Raw genomic sequence first — 15,588 nt, 5'->3', positions numbered from 1 at the left:
CTATGCAATGGTTAGTCCTTGTATGTAACTTTAAAATGCACAGATAATAATTGTGAAAGTGCTTTTTTTTCAAGATTCTGATGATTCTCAGAAAGCCGCCTAATTGTGCCCACAAACAAACCCACACCCATCACCCTCACCAGTCTTCACATCTATTACACCACATCACATGTCTGGAGCTGCACAAGCAGGAACACTATCTCCATTTCCATACAAAAAGCAGACCCCATTGAATTCAGACAAGATGGAGAAACAGACAGATCTCTTACCTTCCAGGGATCATATTCTAATGCCTGCAGTACAAGTGATGCAGTCCTATACTGCAACGCTTCACATGCATAGGAAGATTCTCCAGAGCGGGGGTCCACCAGATCCGGATGATTGCAAATTCTCTGAAGCTGTGTCAGGACATGAAGAACACTTACAAAATGTCCTCCTTTCAGGGAATCTTGGGTTCTGCACAAAGAAAACCAATATGATTTTAAAATGTACAGAAAAACGTTAACATTGCAATTCAGTTATCAATACTCCTATAAAACGCTTCCAGTTGCCAGTCTGTAGATTTACTATGCTCCATACAACCACAGTGTATATCTACAGCACCTACTTGCTGCACAGAGCAACATATTAACTTAATGGATAAAAGCAAAAAAATTCATCTTTAGAAAGGGTCATTCCGAAAAGTAAAAAATTGGATTTTTTTGTACTCACCGTAAAATCCTTTTCTCGTAGTAGGCATTGGGGGACACAGCACCATGGGTATATGTCCAACTACCACTAGGAGGCGACACTAGACATAAAAAAGTGTTGGCTCCTCCCCGTTGGGCTATACCCTCTCCACAGACACTAGACAGATCAGTTTGTACCAAAAGCAGTAGGAGAGAGAAGAAAGGCAAGGAACCAACTCCCGTACCGGGAAAGATCAAGAGACCAGCCCGGAGAAGCGGAAGTAAAAAACATAGGGTGGGATCTGTGTCCCCCAATGCCTACTACGAGAAAAGGATTTTACGGCGAGTACAAAAAAATCAAAATTTCCTCGTGCATGGCATTGGGGGACACAGCACCATGGGACGTCCCAAAGCAGTCCCCGAGGGTGGGAAAAGAACAGCCATGCCACCTGTTGGGCATACAGGTGCGGGAAAACCATGTGACCCATCAGGAGAAAAGCACGGAGTAGGCAGGAAGCCTCATAACAAGGGAGAAACCCCAAGGAAGCCACAGTGACGACTGCCAGCACCCCAGGACCAAAGCCTGGGAGAACGACCCAAATGCAAGAAGAAGGCAAAGGGAAAAACCCAGCTCAGCCAAAGGCTGGAGAGAAAGTAGGACAGCACCGCGTATTGGAGCTACCTAACCTTCAATTGTCTCAGGCGAAAGCACAAACACCCTGAGGCCAAAAGGGTGAGGGAAGCCAAAGCAAGGCTCACATGTGAAGGGAGAAGGTCTCCCCTCACCGCAAGCAGGTGAAGAAGTTAAGCGCCCTATTGAAAGAAAAAAAAACAAAGGCGCTCAGGGAAACCGCCAACCCTTGGAAGGGGAGGGGGGTGTAAGTAAAAACCAGAAAAAGATAAAAGACCTGCATCCCCAACCAGGAAATGAGGAACGAGCCTCTGAAAACAAAATATCGCTGAGAAGCGCAAAACCGGAGAAACTCCGGCCAAATGAAGTATCAGGGAAAGAAGGGGACCAGATGCAGGCCCAGGAAATCTCAACAGGGGCACCCTGGAGTGAGGGAAGCCATAGCAAGGCTCACAAATGAAGGGAGCAGGACTTCCCCCACCGAGAAGCAGGTGATGAAGCGAAGCGTCCTATTGAAAGCCGAAAACCCCAAAGGCGCTAAGGGAAACCGCCAACCCTTGGAAAGGGAGGGGGTTGAAGTAAAGGCCAGGTAAACCCTGCATCCCAAAACCAGGAGACGAGGAACGAGCCTCAAATGAAGTATCAGGGAGATGCAGGCCCAGGAAGTCTCAGCAGGGACACACTGGACTGAGGGACATGGGAGGAGAAGGAGAGCACTCCCGACAGTCTAAGGAGGAAAGTTCTACAAACAGGAGGAAGTCCCTCCCGAAGGAGACCATAAGGTGGAAATGCAGGCCGTAGCACCAACCACTCAACACCAGGTACTTGACGTGGGAGGATGGGAAGATAGACACGAATCCCAAGAGGTCCACAAGGCTAATGGAACCCGCAAGGGGAACAATCAACCCAGGCCCCTCCCAAACCGATTATCATACAGAATCTGTGTGGTCAGAAGAACGGGGAATCCAGAAAGGAGTACCCGCTATGGGCTCACAAGGAAACAGGAACTGAACCACCAAAGGACAACAAAAACTAGAATATCCAATAAAAAATGAAAAGAGCCATCATATGGGAAAGAATTGGCCATGGACAACTAGCCATTCTAAGAATAGTGGCTAGTAATCAGCATACATTGTCCCGGGGAGGGCTGTACCACTAAAACAACAGACACCCATATGCATAAGGAAAGTCGTTATAAAAGAAAAGGGAGTGACTACAGGAAATGTAGAAACCAGCTGCGACCGACATACAGAAGACTCCCAGGGGGAGAGAGTACCAGACAGGCGCAGATGATAGCCAGGTCCCAGGGGACTGCCCTCTGTTAGATAGTACAACTAAACAGAGAATATAAAAGGAACACCCGGACCCAGAAGGAACTACGGAACCAAGTCCGATGCCTGAGCGAGCAGCAGAAAATTCACCTACCAGGCAGGTGTGTGGCGCTCAGTGGCTCTGTCCCCAACTCATCAGGGAGGACGTCCAGCGAGGATAATGTCGCTGACCCCAGAAGGATTCCGTGTGGCGGAGGACATCCGGTGATGGCCAAAAACTGCCGCAGCAGCCGATGCTCACCCAGCCATGGACCCCAACATGGAGAAGATCCAGTGAGATCACTGTACTCCACCAGGAAAGGTCTGCTCTGTAATAGAAAACAACGCGGGTACTCCTTTATAATATGGGGGACACAGAGTGCAGCAGACAGTAGTATTTGATAGGGATGGCAAGATCAACCCTAGCACAAAAGCCAAAAACCACCTGGCCATGGTGTAGGGAGCATGGTTGTATGTGGACCACCCATCAGATCAGAACAGATCAGCCCTATACTAGGTACACCAGAAATAGCAATAGACCGACAGGGTGGAGGTGGGGCTTGGGCTGGCCCACCCCTACCAGATATGGTTACCTTGTACATGCTGAACCAGGATGGCCGTTGTGGACAGTGCCTTGAGAAAGTACAAGGAGCACGACAGTAACGGAGTGGCAGATGAATGGAAGAACCAAAAAGGGAAGTAACCAACATCCACAGCTAAGAGCCCGGGGAAGGAAGCACCCAGTAATACAGAAACTGCATGGGCCACAGATTGCACCATAGGGCCCAGGACATGGGTACTAAAAATGCATGCCTAAAACCGAGGTAAAGCGGCTGCATGTTGCACTCTAAGGAGGGTTTAAACAAAGCCACAGTATCCAGGAATGCGACCGCATTCGGAGGGAGCAGGTCCTCAACCTGTAAGGTAGAAATACGGCTGTGTAGCGTAGAGATACGACCAGAGAGGTGCAATGGTACAGCATCTGGAGATGGTAGAGGTACTAGAATTAAGATTAGAGCGATGTGGCCACATGGTGGACCCTAGGACCAGAGAAGTGCAACGGCTGCCACGTAGCAATGGTACCTATAGCCTGCTCTGGAAAGGGAAAATAGGGCCGCACGGTACCACAAAGAACGACAGGTGCACACCACAATTAAGTGCAATGGCAACTGAAGGAGGCCCTCCATTTCACCTAAAAAGAGGGAAACAGGGCCGGATAGTACACCATAGAGCCAGACAGGTGTAACGGCTACAGAGACGGTGCAGGAACTCTACCTAAGAAGGGAGTAAGATGGCTGTTTGGTGCATACAATGATGAGGTAGGTGCAGTGGCAACGGCAATAAAAGTTGGCCTCAATATCACGTCCGGTGAGGGAGAAATAGTGCCGCAAGGTACACCATAAAGTCAGACAGGATCAATGGCAACAGCCTCTGGAGATAGTGAAGGCACTCTACCTATGAAGGGAACAAGGTGGCAGCCTGGTGCCCACGAGAACCAAACAGAGGCAATTGCTACAGCAATTGAGAGTGGCCTCTATATCTCACCGGAAAGGGAGAAATAGTGCCGCACGGAACACAATAGAGCCCGCCAGGTATACTGGATACGGCATCAGGAGATGGTGTAGGTACTCTACCCGGGAAGGGAGCAAGGTGGTTGGAAACAGACAGGTGCAATTGCTACGGCAATTGAAGGCGGCCTGTATATCTCGCCCAGTAGGGGGAAATAGCGCCGCATGGAACACTAAAGAGCAAGTAAGTAGTAATGGCTACAGCATCTGGAGTAGGTGTTGGTACCTATGAAAGTAACAAGGCGGCTGGAAACAGACAGATGTAATCGCCACGGCATAGAAGCCGGCCTGTATTCTCTGGTACAGGCACTACAAAAGAACCTTTAGAGGCAGAGAAGGGTTGCCAACCCTATAAGTGGCGATTTAATGAATTATCAGCTTGCCCAGAACATAGCCCCTGGATAGGGGAACCAGGAAGGTCTGTCGTGTACAGCCTACGAGGGCGTACGTACCAGAGACACCGTGTAGGTGTCCCAGTTGCTAAGCACGGTGACGGCTGCCTTACCTGAGCGGTAAACACCTGTGCAGGCAGGAGAGCGCCATCCGAAAGTCCACTATAGGGGCACCAAACCTGGGTAGGGTAGGTACCACCGTGCACGTTTGACTTGACCACACAGAGGGATTCTGCATGGTGGAAGACCGCCTGATGCTCTGTTCCGAGGGAATCGGTGCAGAGGTGTCCCCAGAGGCAACTGACAGAGAAGGCTTCGTCACAAGCCTCAGGCCTGTCCTGGGGCGACCCGAGGAGGGGTGGAAGCTAGTTGAGACCACCCGAGGAGGGTCCGTGGGCTACTTCTTGCGTGACCCTGTACCTGAGCGTGACCCAATGTAGGGAGGACCCTGGGGGGGGGACCGCAATTTGTAGGTAGCGCTCCAGCGACTCCGCCAGGGATTGGGCGAGTCAGGCAAGATTCCCATGGCCTGACATGAAGGGAGCCCATTCAGGGGGGACCTACACACAAAAAGGGGTGGGAGGGGGGACAAGGCGACCACATGGGAACCTTCATTGACAACGGACGCACGTAAATACATGGCGATACGATAGGGAGGCTGGGAGAGGAGGCCCTCAAAGAGCAGCAGGGCTGTCCTGTCCCCGTATGCCACGTTCCCAAGACGTGCTGCAGCAGCTATAGAGCAGGTGGCAGGGCTGCAGGAGAATGCAGCAAAAGAGAGGGGAGGGAGGGAAAGGAGCCTGCAGATCAATTCAGCCAGAGGCTGCCTACCAGACCCCAGGAGCAGTGCAGCGCACTCCAAGCAGAGAGCAGAAGATGGCGATCCGGAGAGAGCAGGAGCCGACAGCCGGAGGAAGAACCGCCCCTCTGCAAGAGAGCAGGGAACCTGGGGCTGGATTGGCAGGCAGGAGAGGCCCCTCCCAGGCTCCCCCCACGGAGGGGAGGTGACGGAGTAAGCCCGGGAAGGATCAGAAAGTGGGCGGGAGTTGCGGCCTAGTAGGCCCAAAAAGCCGGGGCCTAAATTAGTAAAGAGCGGCCGGGAACGAACAGCCGCAATCGCGGAAGTGCCCCAGAGCTGCCGCGACGAACGGTGGCCAGGTGGGGGAGAGAACAGAAGAAGCGACCCCCAGAGAGTGAAAAACGAAAAGCCAGGGGGCTTCTGGGGCCAAGATACAGCTTGGGATACGAACCCATAGCCCTTAAGAGTCAGAGGCAAGGCAATTACCCACACAGCAATGAGAGCTGTATTGAAGGTATCCAGGGAGGAGAGGGGGGAATGCGCCCAGGCCCGGGAAGGAGGGTGGGAGACCCTAATCCAATATACTCACCCTCAGACGTCTTCAGGCGCAGCAATGACCACCCCCTCGGCGGACTCAACACGGGAACCGTGAGACTGCCGGAATTCCACTGCGGAAGCAGATTTGGGGACTCTGCCAGGTACCAGAGTACGCGCCCGCAGGGGGGCAACTAAAGTGGAACACGATGGAGCCACCCCTGCCGCAGGCCAGAACCTGCAGAGAAGAGAAAGAAAAAATGATTGAAGAAAAAATAAAATAAAAAAGTAGCAGGATGACCTGCACAAAAAGCAGGTCAGGTCTGCCTCCTACAGACACTAGAACAAGACTGATCTGTCTAGTGTCTGTGGAGAGGGTATAGCCCAACGGGGAGGAGCCAACACTTTTTTATGTCTAGTGTCGCCTCCTAGTGGTAGTTGGACATATACCCATGGTGCTGTGTCCCCCAATGCCATGCACGAGAAATTAGCTTTGGGTATTCAAGCATCAGGAGGTCTTGGTCTTGAAAGGATTATGGCTTTGGTCCTAAGCTTCCATTTACATATATCCTTAAAGAGGACCTTTCACTAGTGTACAAACTAAAAACTAACTATATCTGTGGGCAGAGAGGCACCCAGGGGACCCCCTGCACTTACTAGTATGTCTGGGCGCCGCTCCGTTCGCCCGGTATAGGCTCCAGTGTCTGCAGCTCCATCTGTTTTACTGGACTGATTTTTTGTATGAGGCGTGTCCCTTGCTGCAGCGCTGGCCAATCGCAGCGCATAGCTCATAGCCAGGCTAAAATCTGTGATCAGTGAACTTGTCAATTTAACCGACAAGTTGCCAGTCTCTCCGATCTCCTGGTACCTGACACGGGAACGTCCGTGACAGTAACATAGCCAAGACGGATCAGTCATGAACTCCATGGAAAAGTCAATGGGAGACGGATCAGTTTTCTATTGTGCCAGATTGCGTCAGAGAAAACGGATCCGTCCCCATTGACTCAGTTTCGTCAAGAGGACAACAAAACGCTGCAGGCAGCGTTTTGGGTCCGCTCCAGAGCGGAATGGAGACTGATGCATTCTGAGCAGATCCTTTTCCATTCATAATGCATTAGGGCAAGACTGATCAGTTTTGGACCATGATGGATCTCACAAACGGAAAGCCAAAACGCGAAAGTAGCCTTATAAGGAGAGCAGTCAGAGCCCCTGTGCTGCAGTTAGGGGACAGTGCTTGGAAGAGGAGACTCTGCCAGACTGAGTGACCAGAAGAAGACACAGACAGGGATACGCTGCCACAGACCCTGGATCACCAGCCTTGGACCAGGGTAGCAGCCTTCTGAAGAGAGGTAGCTCAGGCCTATTCTCAGCATCAAACCCTTCTTTTGCCAGGGAGGAGACTGGAGAAGTCAACTCAATGCCTCACCTGTATTGTTTTATACCTGAATTCCTCCAGTAAAGAAGCACCATCGTTTACTGCAGACCCTGACTCTCTGGATTTATTTCCCATTGGGATGTACCGCGCCTTACCACCCCTTCTGGAGAGCAGCAACACGTGGTGACACCTCAACGGTGTCTGGGGGACCCAGCATAGCGTTGGGGCCACTGCACAAGCTCTTGTAATTATACTGTGCCACCACTGCAAGCAAGACTACACACAGTGTAATCTTGAAAAGGAAGTACACGAGTCCGCCTCCTCTGCAAACAGCTGATCAGCAGGGGTGCCAGGAGTCAGACCCCCACCAGTCAGATATTGATGACCTATCCTGAGGACAGGACAGCAATATGTACTGGCTGCACAGCCCCTTTAATACTTTCTCTCCTGTTATGATCCACACCTGATCTTTGCTTTAAAAGCCGCATCACAGAGCCTGAATGTGCACCCTAGAATATGCATTGCCTACGCAATTTAATAGATCCCAGACTCCTGAAGATCAAAGCAAAGAGGTCTTGAGGCTTTCTGCAACACGAGCAGCTGTGATCAGCAGTGCATTCCAGGAGTCCGAGCACCACTGATCAATGAGGCAGATTTACTAATCAGGTCTAAAATCTGGAGAGCATAAATTTAGGCAGTCTAAAGATGCGCCAAATTTGGATTATGCTGGATGATACATTTGGCGACTGGCTAGGTGCTTTTGTCTAATTTTATAGCACCTATTGGATGGCTTACTTTGTGACTAAATTTTGTGCCCAAATTTTGGCAAATTTTTGCTTAAACTGTCTAGGGGCCGTGTCCCTTTTCTGCCAAGTCATACCTTGTCCCTCGCCCTACCGGCTATCTTTTTGATGTCATAAATATGGCTAAAACCTGATGTGACATTTTGCAGCAGATAGGCTCCAAATTTCAGCACATTTTACAACAAAGTCTAAGCGCATCCAGAGTGGTAAATGTAGAGCGACATATATAAAAACACAACATGAACAATAACCAGCAATAAATGAATAACCACTTCTAATCAGGCAAGGATTAACAGATCACTAAACGATTTCTAGACAGATCCTTAAAGACAAAATACTTCAATACACAAGCATAACAGAGGAGTGTAATCCTATAGAAATGTCTTACCCAGGCCGCATCATGACATCCTCATACAACGCCTTCTGCCGGTTTGACAGCTGGCACTTAAGAACATGTTCAGACTTTTTGTTTAACTGCCTCTCCACATCTCTCTTGGTCCGACGCAATATAAATGGCTGAGCAGACTGAAAAAAATCGGGAATCTACACTTCATAAATGTAATTTTCCTGATGATGTAACATATAGAAACACAGTTGCATACATATACACCCCACTCCCTCAATCTTTATGTCTCAGCAGTATAATATTTTTAATATATTACATGATATTTATTTAACCCCTTTTAGGGTGCCTGTACACTGCGCAGTGCAGCTGGGAATTACAACTAATTACATTCTAATTTGCCATTTTAAACAGCAGCAAGTGCAGCGCAGCAACTAGTGGTAGACCGGTCTGCATGTGGATCCACGATGGGGCGCAACATGTATGGGCCCTCTAAAACATTTACATTCTAATCATTTAAAAACAAATGGTAACATTGAAAAAAAAAAGGCTAATTTGCAATTACCCGATGCAATCTGATGGATATCGTATGCCTGTATTCCGGGTCTTGATCACTGCCCTCTTTTACTGGAAAATCTAAGTATTGCCTTGACAATCCTGGAATGAGGAAGTGCACCATGGTCCACAGGTCCTTCCATGTATGTGGTAATGGGGTGTCCCTTAGAAGCAACCGGCGCTGGCTGTAAAGAAGAGCAAAGAGAGAGATCTCTTTATAAGTGTCTATGGGAACGGTGAAATACATTTGTGTAGAGTTTTTAAATTTAATCCAAATGTTAAAGTAGAGAAATACATAGTGTAAGCATCCTCCAAATAAATAAATAAAAAAAGCCGGTTAGCTTATACAATTTTAATCTTTAATCAGCCGCTATATTGTTAAGAAAAACTGAAATGCATCCATTTTATCCCAAAAATAGTCTGTGCATATGTTTACCATCTTATGTGGTAGACGCTATAAGGGGTATGGCATTTGAATAACTGCAACTAGCACCACAACATCAAGTCCTTGTGGATGGAGTCCTGCCACTCTATTCAGCCCAACCCCTACACAGACTAAAAACCCAAAACACACACATATAAGAAAACAATGTTTTGTGCAAATTCAATATCCTTGTGAGATTTGTTGAAAGTTTTTCTCTAATATACTAGAATATTTGTGGAAATGGCATTAGAATATGGATGTCTACAGTTGATACTTTAGCACTCTTACTAAGGGCATTTGTCAGCAGATTTGTACTTCTAAAACTGGCTGACCTGTTGGCAGCTGAAGGCATCTATGTTGGTCCCATGTTCATATGTGGCCACATTGCTGAGAAGTTTTGCTGCAAGAAGTTTATCTGCAAATGAGCATCTAGGAGCAATGGGGGTGTTACCACTACTCTTAGAGGCTCTGCTCTCTCTGCAACTGCACTTTGACAGGGCCAGGCATGATGACATTTACACTGCCCAGAAGCAACGTGGGGTGTTGCTGTTACCTTTAGAGGCTCTGCTCTCTGTCCCTAGGCACTCTGACATGGCCATGCAGTGTTAAATGTGATCACACTTGTCAGCCTAGAGGCTGTGGTGCAGAGCCTCTAGGTGTAACAGCAATGCCCCAGTTGCATCTAGAGGCCCATTTGCATATATTATTAAAACATAATTTTCTCGTGCATGGCATTGGGGGACACAGCACCATGGGTATACGTCCAACTACCACTAGGAGGCACTAGACACAAAAAGTGTTGGCTCCTCCCAGGTGGGCTATACCCTCTCCACAGGCACGAGGCTATTCAGTTTTAGTCTAGTGTCCGTAGGAGGCAGACCTGTCTTTTTTTTGCAGGTCCTGCTGCTTTTTTATTTTTATTCTTTTTTTCTCTCTTCTGCAGGTCTCGGTGATCTCCACCGTTATACCTGCTGCAGGCTGGGGCTCCATCGTGTTCCACTTTAATTGCTTAATTTCTCCTGCAGCCCTCCTGACCACCTCTATAGCTGCTGCAGCACCTCTTTGGGGAACATGGCATCCGGGTCCAGATAAGACAGCCTCTGCTGGCTGCTCTATGAGGGTCTCCTCTCCCAGCCTCTCCTCGGATCGCCACATGTTTCACGTGCATCCGCTGTCTACGAAGGCTGCCATGTGGTCAGCCTGTCCCTGCTTGTGTGCAGTACCTCTTCCCAGACCCCATAGTATCCCCTGACCAATCCTTTTGTGTAGGTCCCCCCTGAATGGGCTCCCTCCCTGTCAAAGCCATGGGAACCTTGTCCGACTCTCCCAATCCCTGGCGGAGTCGCTGGACCGCTACCTACCCAAATTGCGACCAACTCTGCCCTCCCAGGGTCCTCCCTGCAGATGGGGCACGCTCAGATACCGGGTCCGGCAAGGGGTAGCTCACAGTACATCCTCGGGTGGTTTCAACAGGGTTCCACCCCTCCTCGACATCCTCGGGTCCTCCCCAGGACAGGCCTGAGGCTGGTGACGAAACCTTTCCTGTCACCCCATCCGTTGCCTCTGGGGACACCTCTGCATCGATTCCCTTGGAACAGAGCATCAGGCGGTCTTCCTCCATACAGAAGCCCTCTGGGAGGTCAAGACTAACGTGCATGGAGGAACCTCTCCTACCCAGGGTTGGTATCCCTTCTAGTGGATTTTCGGATGGCGCTCCCCTGACTGCACAGGTATTCAACCGCACAGGTAAGGCAGCCGTCCCAGTGTTTAGCATACTGAGTCACCTACGTGGTGTCTCTGATACGCACGCCTTCTCCTTAACAGGGGGGTACCTGCACCACTTCCATAGGCTGTACCTGACAAGCCTTCCTGGTTCCCCTATAACAGGGGCTATGCTCTACACATTTGAGAGTGTTTCCACCGGGTCCCCATCCTGGTGCTGGTGTTCGCCACTCTACCTCATTACAGGGGGTCCCTGTTCTAGGCAATCTGTTAGCTCAGGCAAACGCCTCCTGTAGGTTGGTTAGAAAAAGCAATTATATCTGTCTGTTTCCAGCCGCCTTGCTCCTTTCATAGGTAGAGTACCTACACCTACTCCAGATGCTGAAGCCATTACTCCTGGCTGGCTCTATGGTGTTCCATGTGGCACTATTTCTCCCTTCTGGGCGAGATATACAGGCCGCCTTCAATTGCCGTAGCAATTGCACCTGTCTGTTCCCAGCCACTTTGCTCCCTTCATAGGTAGAGTACCTACACCATCTCCAGATGCTGTAGCCAATACCCCTGGCGGGCTCTATTGTGTTCCATGTGGCAACATTTCTCCCTACGGGCGAGATATAGAGGCCACTTTCAATTGCCGTAGAATTGCCCCTGTCTGGTTCTAGTGGGCACCAAGCTGCCACCTTGATCCCTTCATAGGTAGAGTACCTGCACCATCCCTGGATGCTGTAGCCATCACCCCTGTCTGGCTTCATGGTGTACCATGTGGCATTTTCTCTCCCTTACCGGACGAGATATTGAGGCCTCCTCCAATTGCCGTGGCCATTGCACCTACCTCATCATAGTGTGCACCAAACAGCCATCTTACTCCCTTCATAGGTAGAGTTCCTGCACCGTCTCTGATGCTGCAGCCGTTACACCTGTCTGGCTCTATGGTGTACTATGCGGCCCTGTTTTCCTTTTTTTTTTTTTCAGGCGAAATAGAGGTCCTCCTTCAGTTGCCATTGCACCTACCTGATTGTAGTGTGCACCCGTCTTGTTCTTTGTGGTACCGTGCGGCCCTATTTTCCCCTTCCTGGGCGGAATATAGGTACCATTGCTAAGGGCTCTTTCACACTTGCGTTGTTGTGTTCCGGCATAGAGATCCGTCGTCGGGGCTTTATGCCGGAAGAATCCTGATCAGGATTATCCCCATGCATTCTGAATGGAGATAAATCCGTTCAGGATGCATCAGGATGTCTTCAGTTCCGGAACGGAACGTTTTTTGGCCAGAGAAAATACCGCAGCATGCTGCGCTTTTTGCTCCGGTCAAAAATCCTGAACACTTGCCGCAAGGCCGGATCCGGAATTAATGCCCATTGAAAGGCTTTAATCCGGATCCGGCCTTAAGCTAAACGTCGTTTCGGCACATTACCGGATCCGACGTTTAGCTTTTTCTGAATGGTTACCATGGCTGCCAGGACGCTAAAGTCCTGGTTGCCATGGTAAAGTGTAGTGGGGAGCAGTATACTTACCGTCCGTGCGGCTCCCGGGGCGCTTCAGAGTGACGTCAGGGCGCCCCACGCGCATGGATGACGTGTCGCATGGATCACGTCATCCATGCGCATGGGGCGCCCTGACGTCATTCTGGAGCGCCCCGAGAGCCGCACGGACGGTAAGTATACTGCTCCCCACTACTACTATGGCAGCCAGGACTTTAATAGCGTCCTGGGTGCCATAGTAACACTGAACGCATTTTGAAGACTGATCAGTCTTCAAATGCTTTCAGTTCACTTGCGGTGTTACGGATCCGGCGGGAACTTCCGGCAAATGGAGTGCACGACGGATCCGGACAACGCAAGTGTGAAAGAGGCCTAACGCGGTAGCTGTTGCACTTCTCTGGTTCTAGGGTGCACCATGCGGCCACATTGCTCCGCTCTTCTTTCTACTTTACAGGTTGAGTACCTGTACCCTCCAAATGCTGTCGCATTCCCAGATGCTGTGGCTATGTTTCCACTCTCCTTAGAAGGCAACATGCAGTCACTTTACCTATATTTTAGGCGTGTGTTTGTAGTACCCCAAGTGCTGGGCCCTATGGTGCAATCTGTGGCCCATACAGTTTCTGTATTACTGGGTGCTTTCTGCCCCCGGGTTCTAATCTGTGCTGCGGATGTTGGTTCCATCCTTTTGGTTCTTCCATACATCTGCCACTCCGTTACTGTCGTGCTCAATGGTCTCCTTGTACTTCTCAAGGCACTGTCTACAACAGGCCATCCTGGTTCAGCATGTGCATGGTTACCATATCTGGCAGGGGTGGGCCAGCCCAACCCCCACCTTGTCGGTCTAGTGCTACTTCTGGTAGCTCCAGTATATGGCTGATCTGTTCTGATCCGGCGGGTGGTCCACATACAACCACGCTCCCTACACAATGGCCAGGTGGTTGTTTGCCTTTGTGCTAGGGTTGCTCTTGCCATCTCTAAGGTACTACGGTATGCTGCGCTCCGCGTTACCCCATGTTATAGAGGAGTACTCGCGTTGTTTCCTATTACAGAGCGGCCCATTCCTGGTGGAGTACAGTGATCTCCACTGGATCTTCTACCTTGTTGTGGCACGTAGCTTGGTGAGCACCGGCCGATGCAGCAGTTTTCGGTCATCGCTGGATGTCCTCCGCCACACGAAATCCTTCTGGGGTCAAGGGCATTTATCATCGCTGGACGTCCTCCCTGACGGGTCAAGGACAGGACCACTGAGCGCCACACACCTGCCTGGTAGGTGAATTTTCATCTGATTGCTCTGGCATCGGACAGGGTCCCGTAGTTCCTTCTGGGTCCAGGTGTTCTCGGTATTCCCTTATATTCTCTGCTTAGTTGTACTACATGACAGAGGGGCGCTCCCCTTGGACCTTGCTGTCGTCTGCACCTGTCAGGTACTTTCTCCCCCCTGGGAGTTTTCAGTATGCTTCTTCCTTGAGGTTTCTTCCTTGTTATGGAACCCCTTGCCCATTCCGTGTTTTTTCCTGTTGGGTCACACGGTTCTCCTGCACCTGTATGCCCAACCGGTGGCATGGCTGTTTTTTTCCCACCCTCGGGGACTGCTTTGGGACGACCCATGGTGCTGTGTCCCCCAATGCCATGCACGAGAAAATTAGATTTTTTGTACTCACCGTAAAATCCTTTTCTCGTAGTAGGCATTGGGGGACAAAGATCCCACCCTATGTTTTTACTTCCGCTTCTCCGGGCTGGTCTCTTGATCTTTCCCGGTACGGGAGTTGTTGGTTCCTTGCTTTTCTTCTCTCTCCTACTGCTTTTGGTACAAACTGAATAGCCTCGTGCCTGTGGAGAGGGTATAGCCCACCTGGGAGGAGCCAACACTTTTTGCGCCTAATGCCTCTTAGTTGTAGTTGGACATATACCCATGGTGCTGTGTCCCCCAATGCCTACTACGAGAAAAGGATTTTACGGCGAGTACAAAAATCCAATTTTTCTCAGCAATGCAGGCACATATGAACATGGGACCAACACGGATGTCTTCAGTTGCACACGCAACAGGCCAGCTACTTTCATAGGTACAAATCTGCTGACAGAAAACTGACATGGACTTTCAAAGGACCACCTGAGGGGAGGAGGGGTATAGACTGTTTCTTTCGGTCTTGTATAATATGTTTTCAAATTTGACTGTTGTGTTTTGAAACTGGAAATTGTTGTTTGGTGCTTTAATATAATAATTTAAGAAATGTTTTTTTTTTTTAAAAACAGCACATGCAGAAATTTAAATACACTCCCATAGAAACAAAGACCTAAAAACATATACAAGTATCTTCTATAAATCGTAGTTCCCATTCTCCACAATGAACGCTACTAATGGGAAATCTGGCTGATATGAGTGCTTATTCTGAGAAAACCTGAATTCCTGGAGCAAACAATACTTCAGGCCGATAACAATCTAACAATTCAGGCAAGTAATTATATTTTCATCAATGCAGACAAACACAAACCTTGGCAGATTTAAGATGGCTTCCCAGTGCTTCTCATTCATGTTTCGGAGCTGATGGACTTCATCCAGGACCAAATATTTCCACCGCATCTTCATGAAAGCCTGAAGTCCCTTGAACAGCTGCTTGTAAGAGGTGATGCAGACATGGAAGTTGTTGGGCTCCTCCCATCTCTAAAATAAAGAAATTATAAATAAGGTATAGGACTGGCTTTACTTATAGATACAAAAGTTAAGTGTTCTGTGAAAGCCTCAGAGGTTTGTTAGAGAACATTAGTGATCAAACAGCATCAGGAAAACCAAGGAACACACCAGACAGGTCAGGGATAAAGTTGTGGACAAGTGTAAAGCAGGGTTAGGTTCTAAAAAAAAAAATTACATAGCCAGTCTCTAAAAATCTCACTGTTCAATCCAACATCCGAAAACGGATGGAGTATGGCACAACTGCAAACCTACCAAGACACAGCTGTCCACCTAAACTGACAGCCCAGGCAAGGA

The 15,588-nt window shown here is 49.4% G+C and overlaps 1 protein-coding gene across 4 annotated transcripts in view; it reads right to left on the bottom strand.

Moving 5' to 3' along the window:
• The window catches only part of LOC120988660 (E1A-binding protein p400-like), a 160,283-nt gene that overhangs the window by 90,881 nt on the left and 53,814 nt on the right, over positions 1 to 15,588 (bottom strand). For all 4 annotated transcript variants that reach the window (XM_040416264.1, XM_040416265.1, XM_040416266.1 and 1 more), the window contains exons 15-18: positions 15,095 to 15,264; positions 8,989 to 9,163; positions 8,469 to 8,605; positions 270 to 456 (exon numbers count right to left, since the gene is read on the bottom strand). In XM_040416264.1, the coding sequence (XP_040272198.1) occupies positions 270 to 456; positions 8,469 to 8,605; positions 8,989 to 9,163; positions 15,095 to 15,264 (669 nt within the window). The remainder of the gene's footprint in view (positions 1 to 269; positions 457 to 8,468; positions 8,606 to 8,988; positions 9,164 to 15,094; positions 15,265 to 15,588) is intronic.

The sequence above is a fragment of the Bufo bufo genome, chromosome 2 (assembly GCF_905171765.1).
Source record: "Bufo bufo chromosome 2, aBufBuf1.1, whole genome shotgun sequence".
Classification (NCBI taxonomy): domain Eukaryota; kingdom Metazoa; phylum Chordata; class Amphibia; order Anura; family Bufonidae; genus Bufo; species Bufo bufo.
This window is presented reverse-complemented; position numbering and strand designations above follow the sequence as displayed.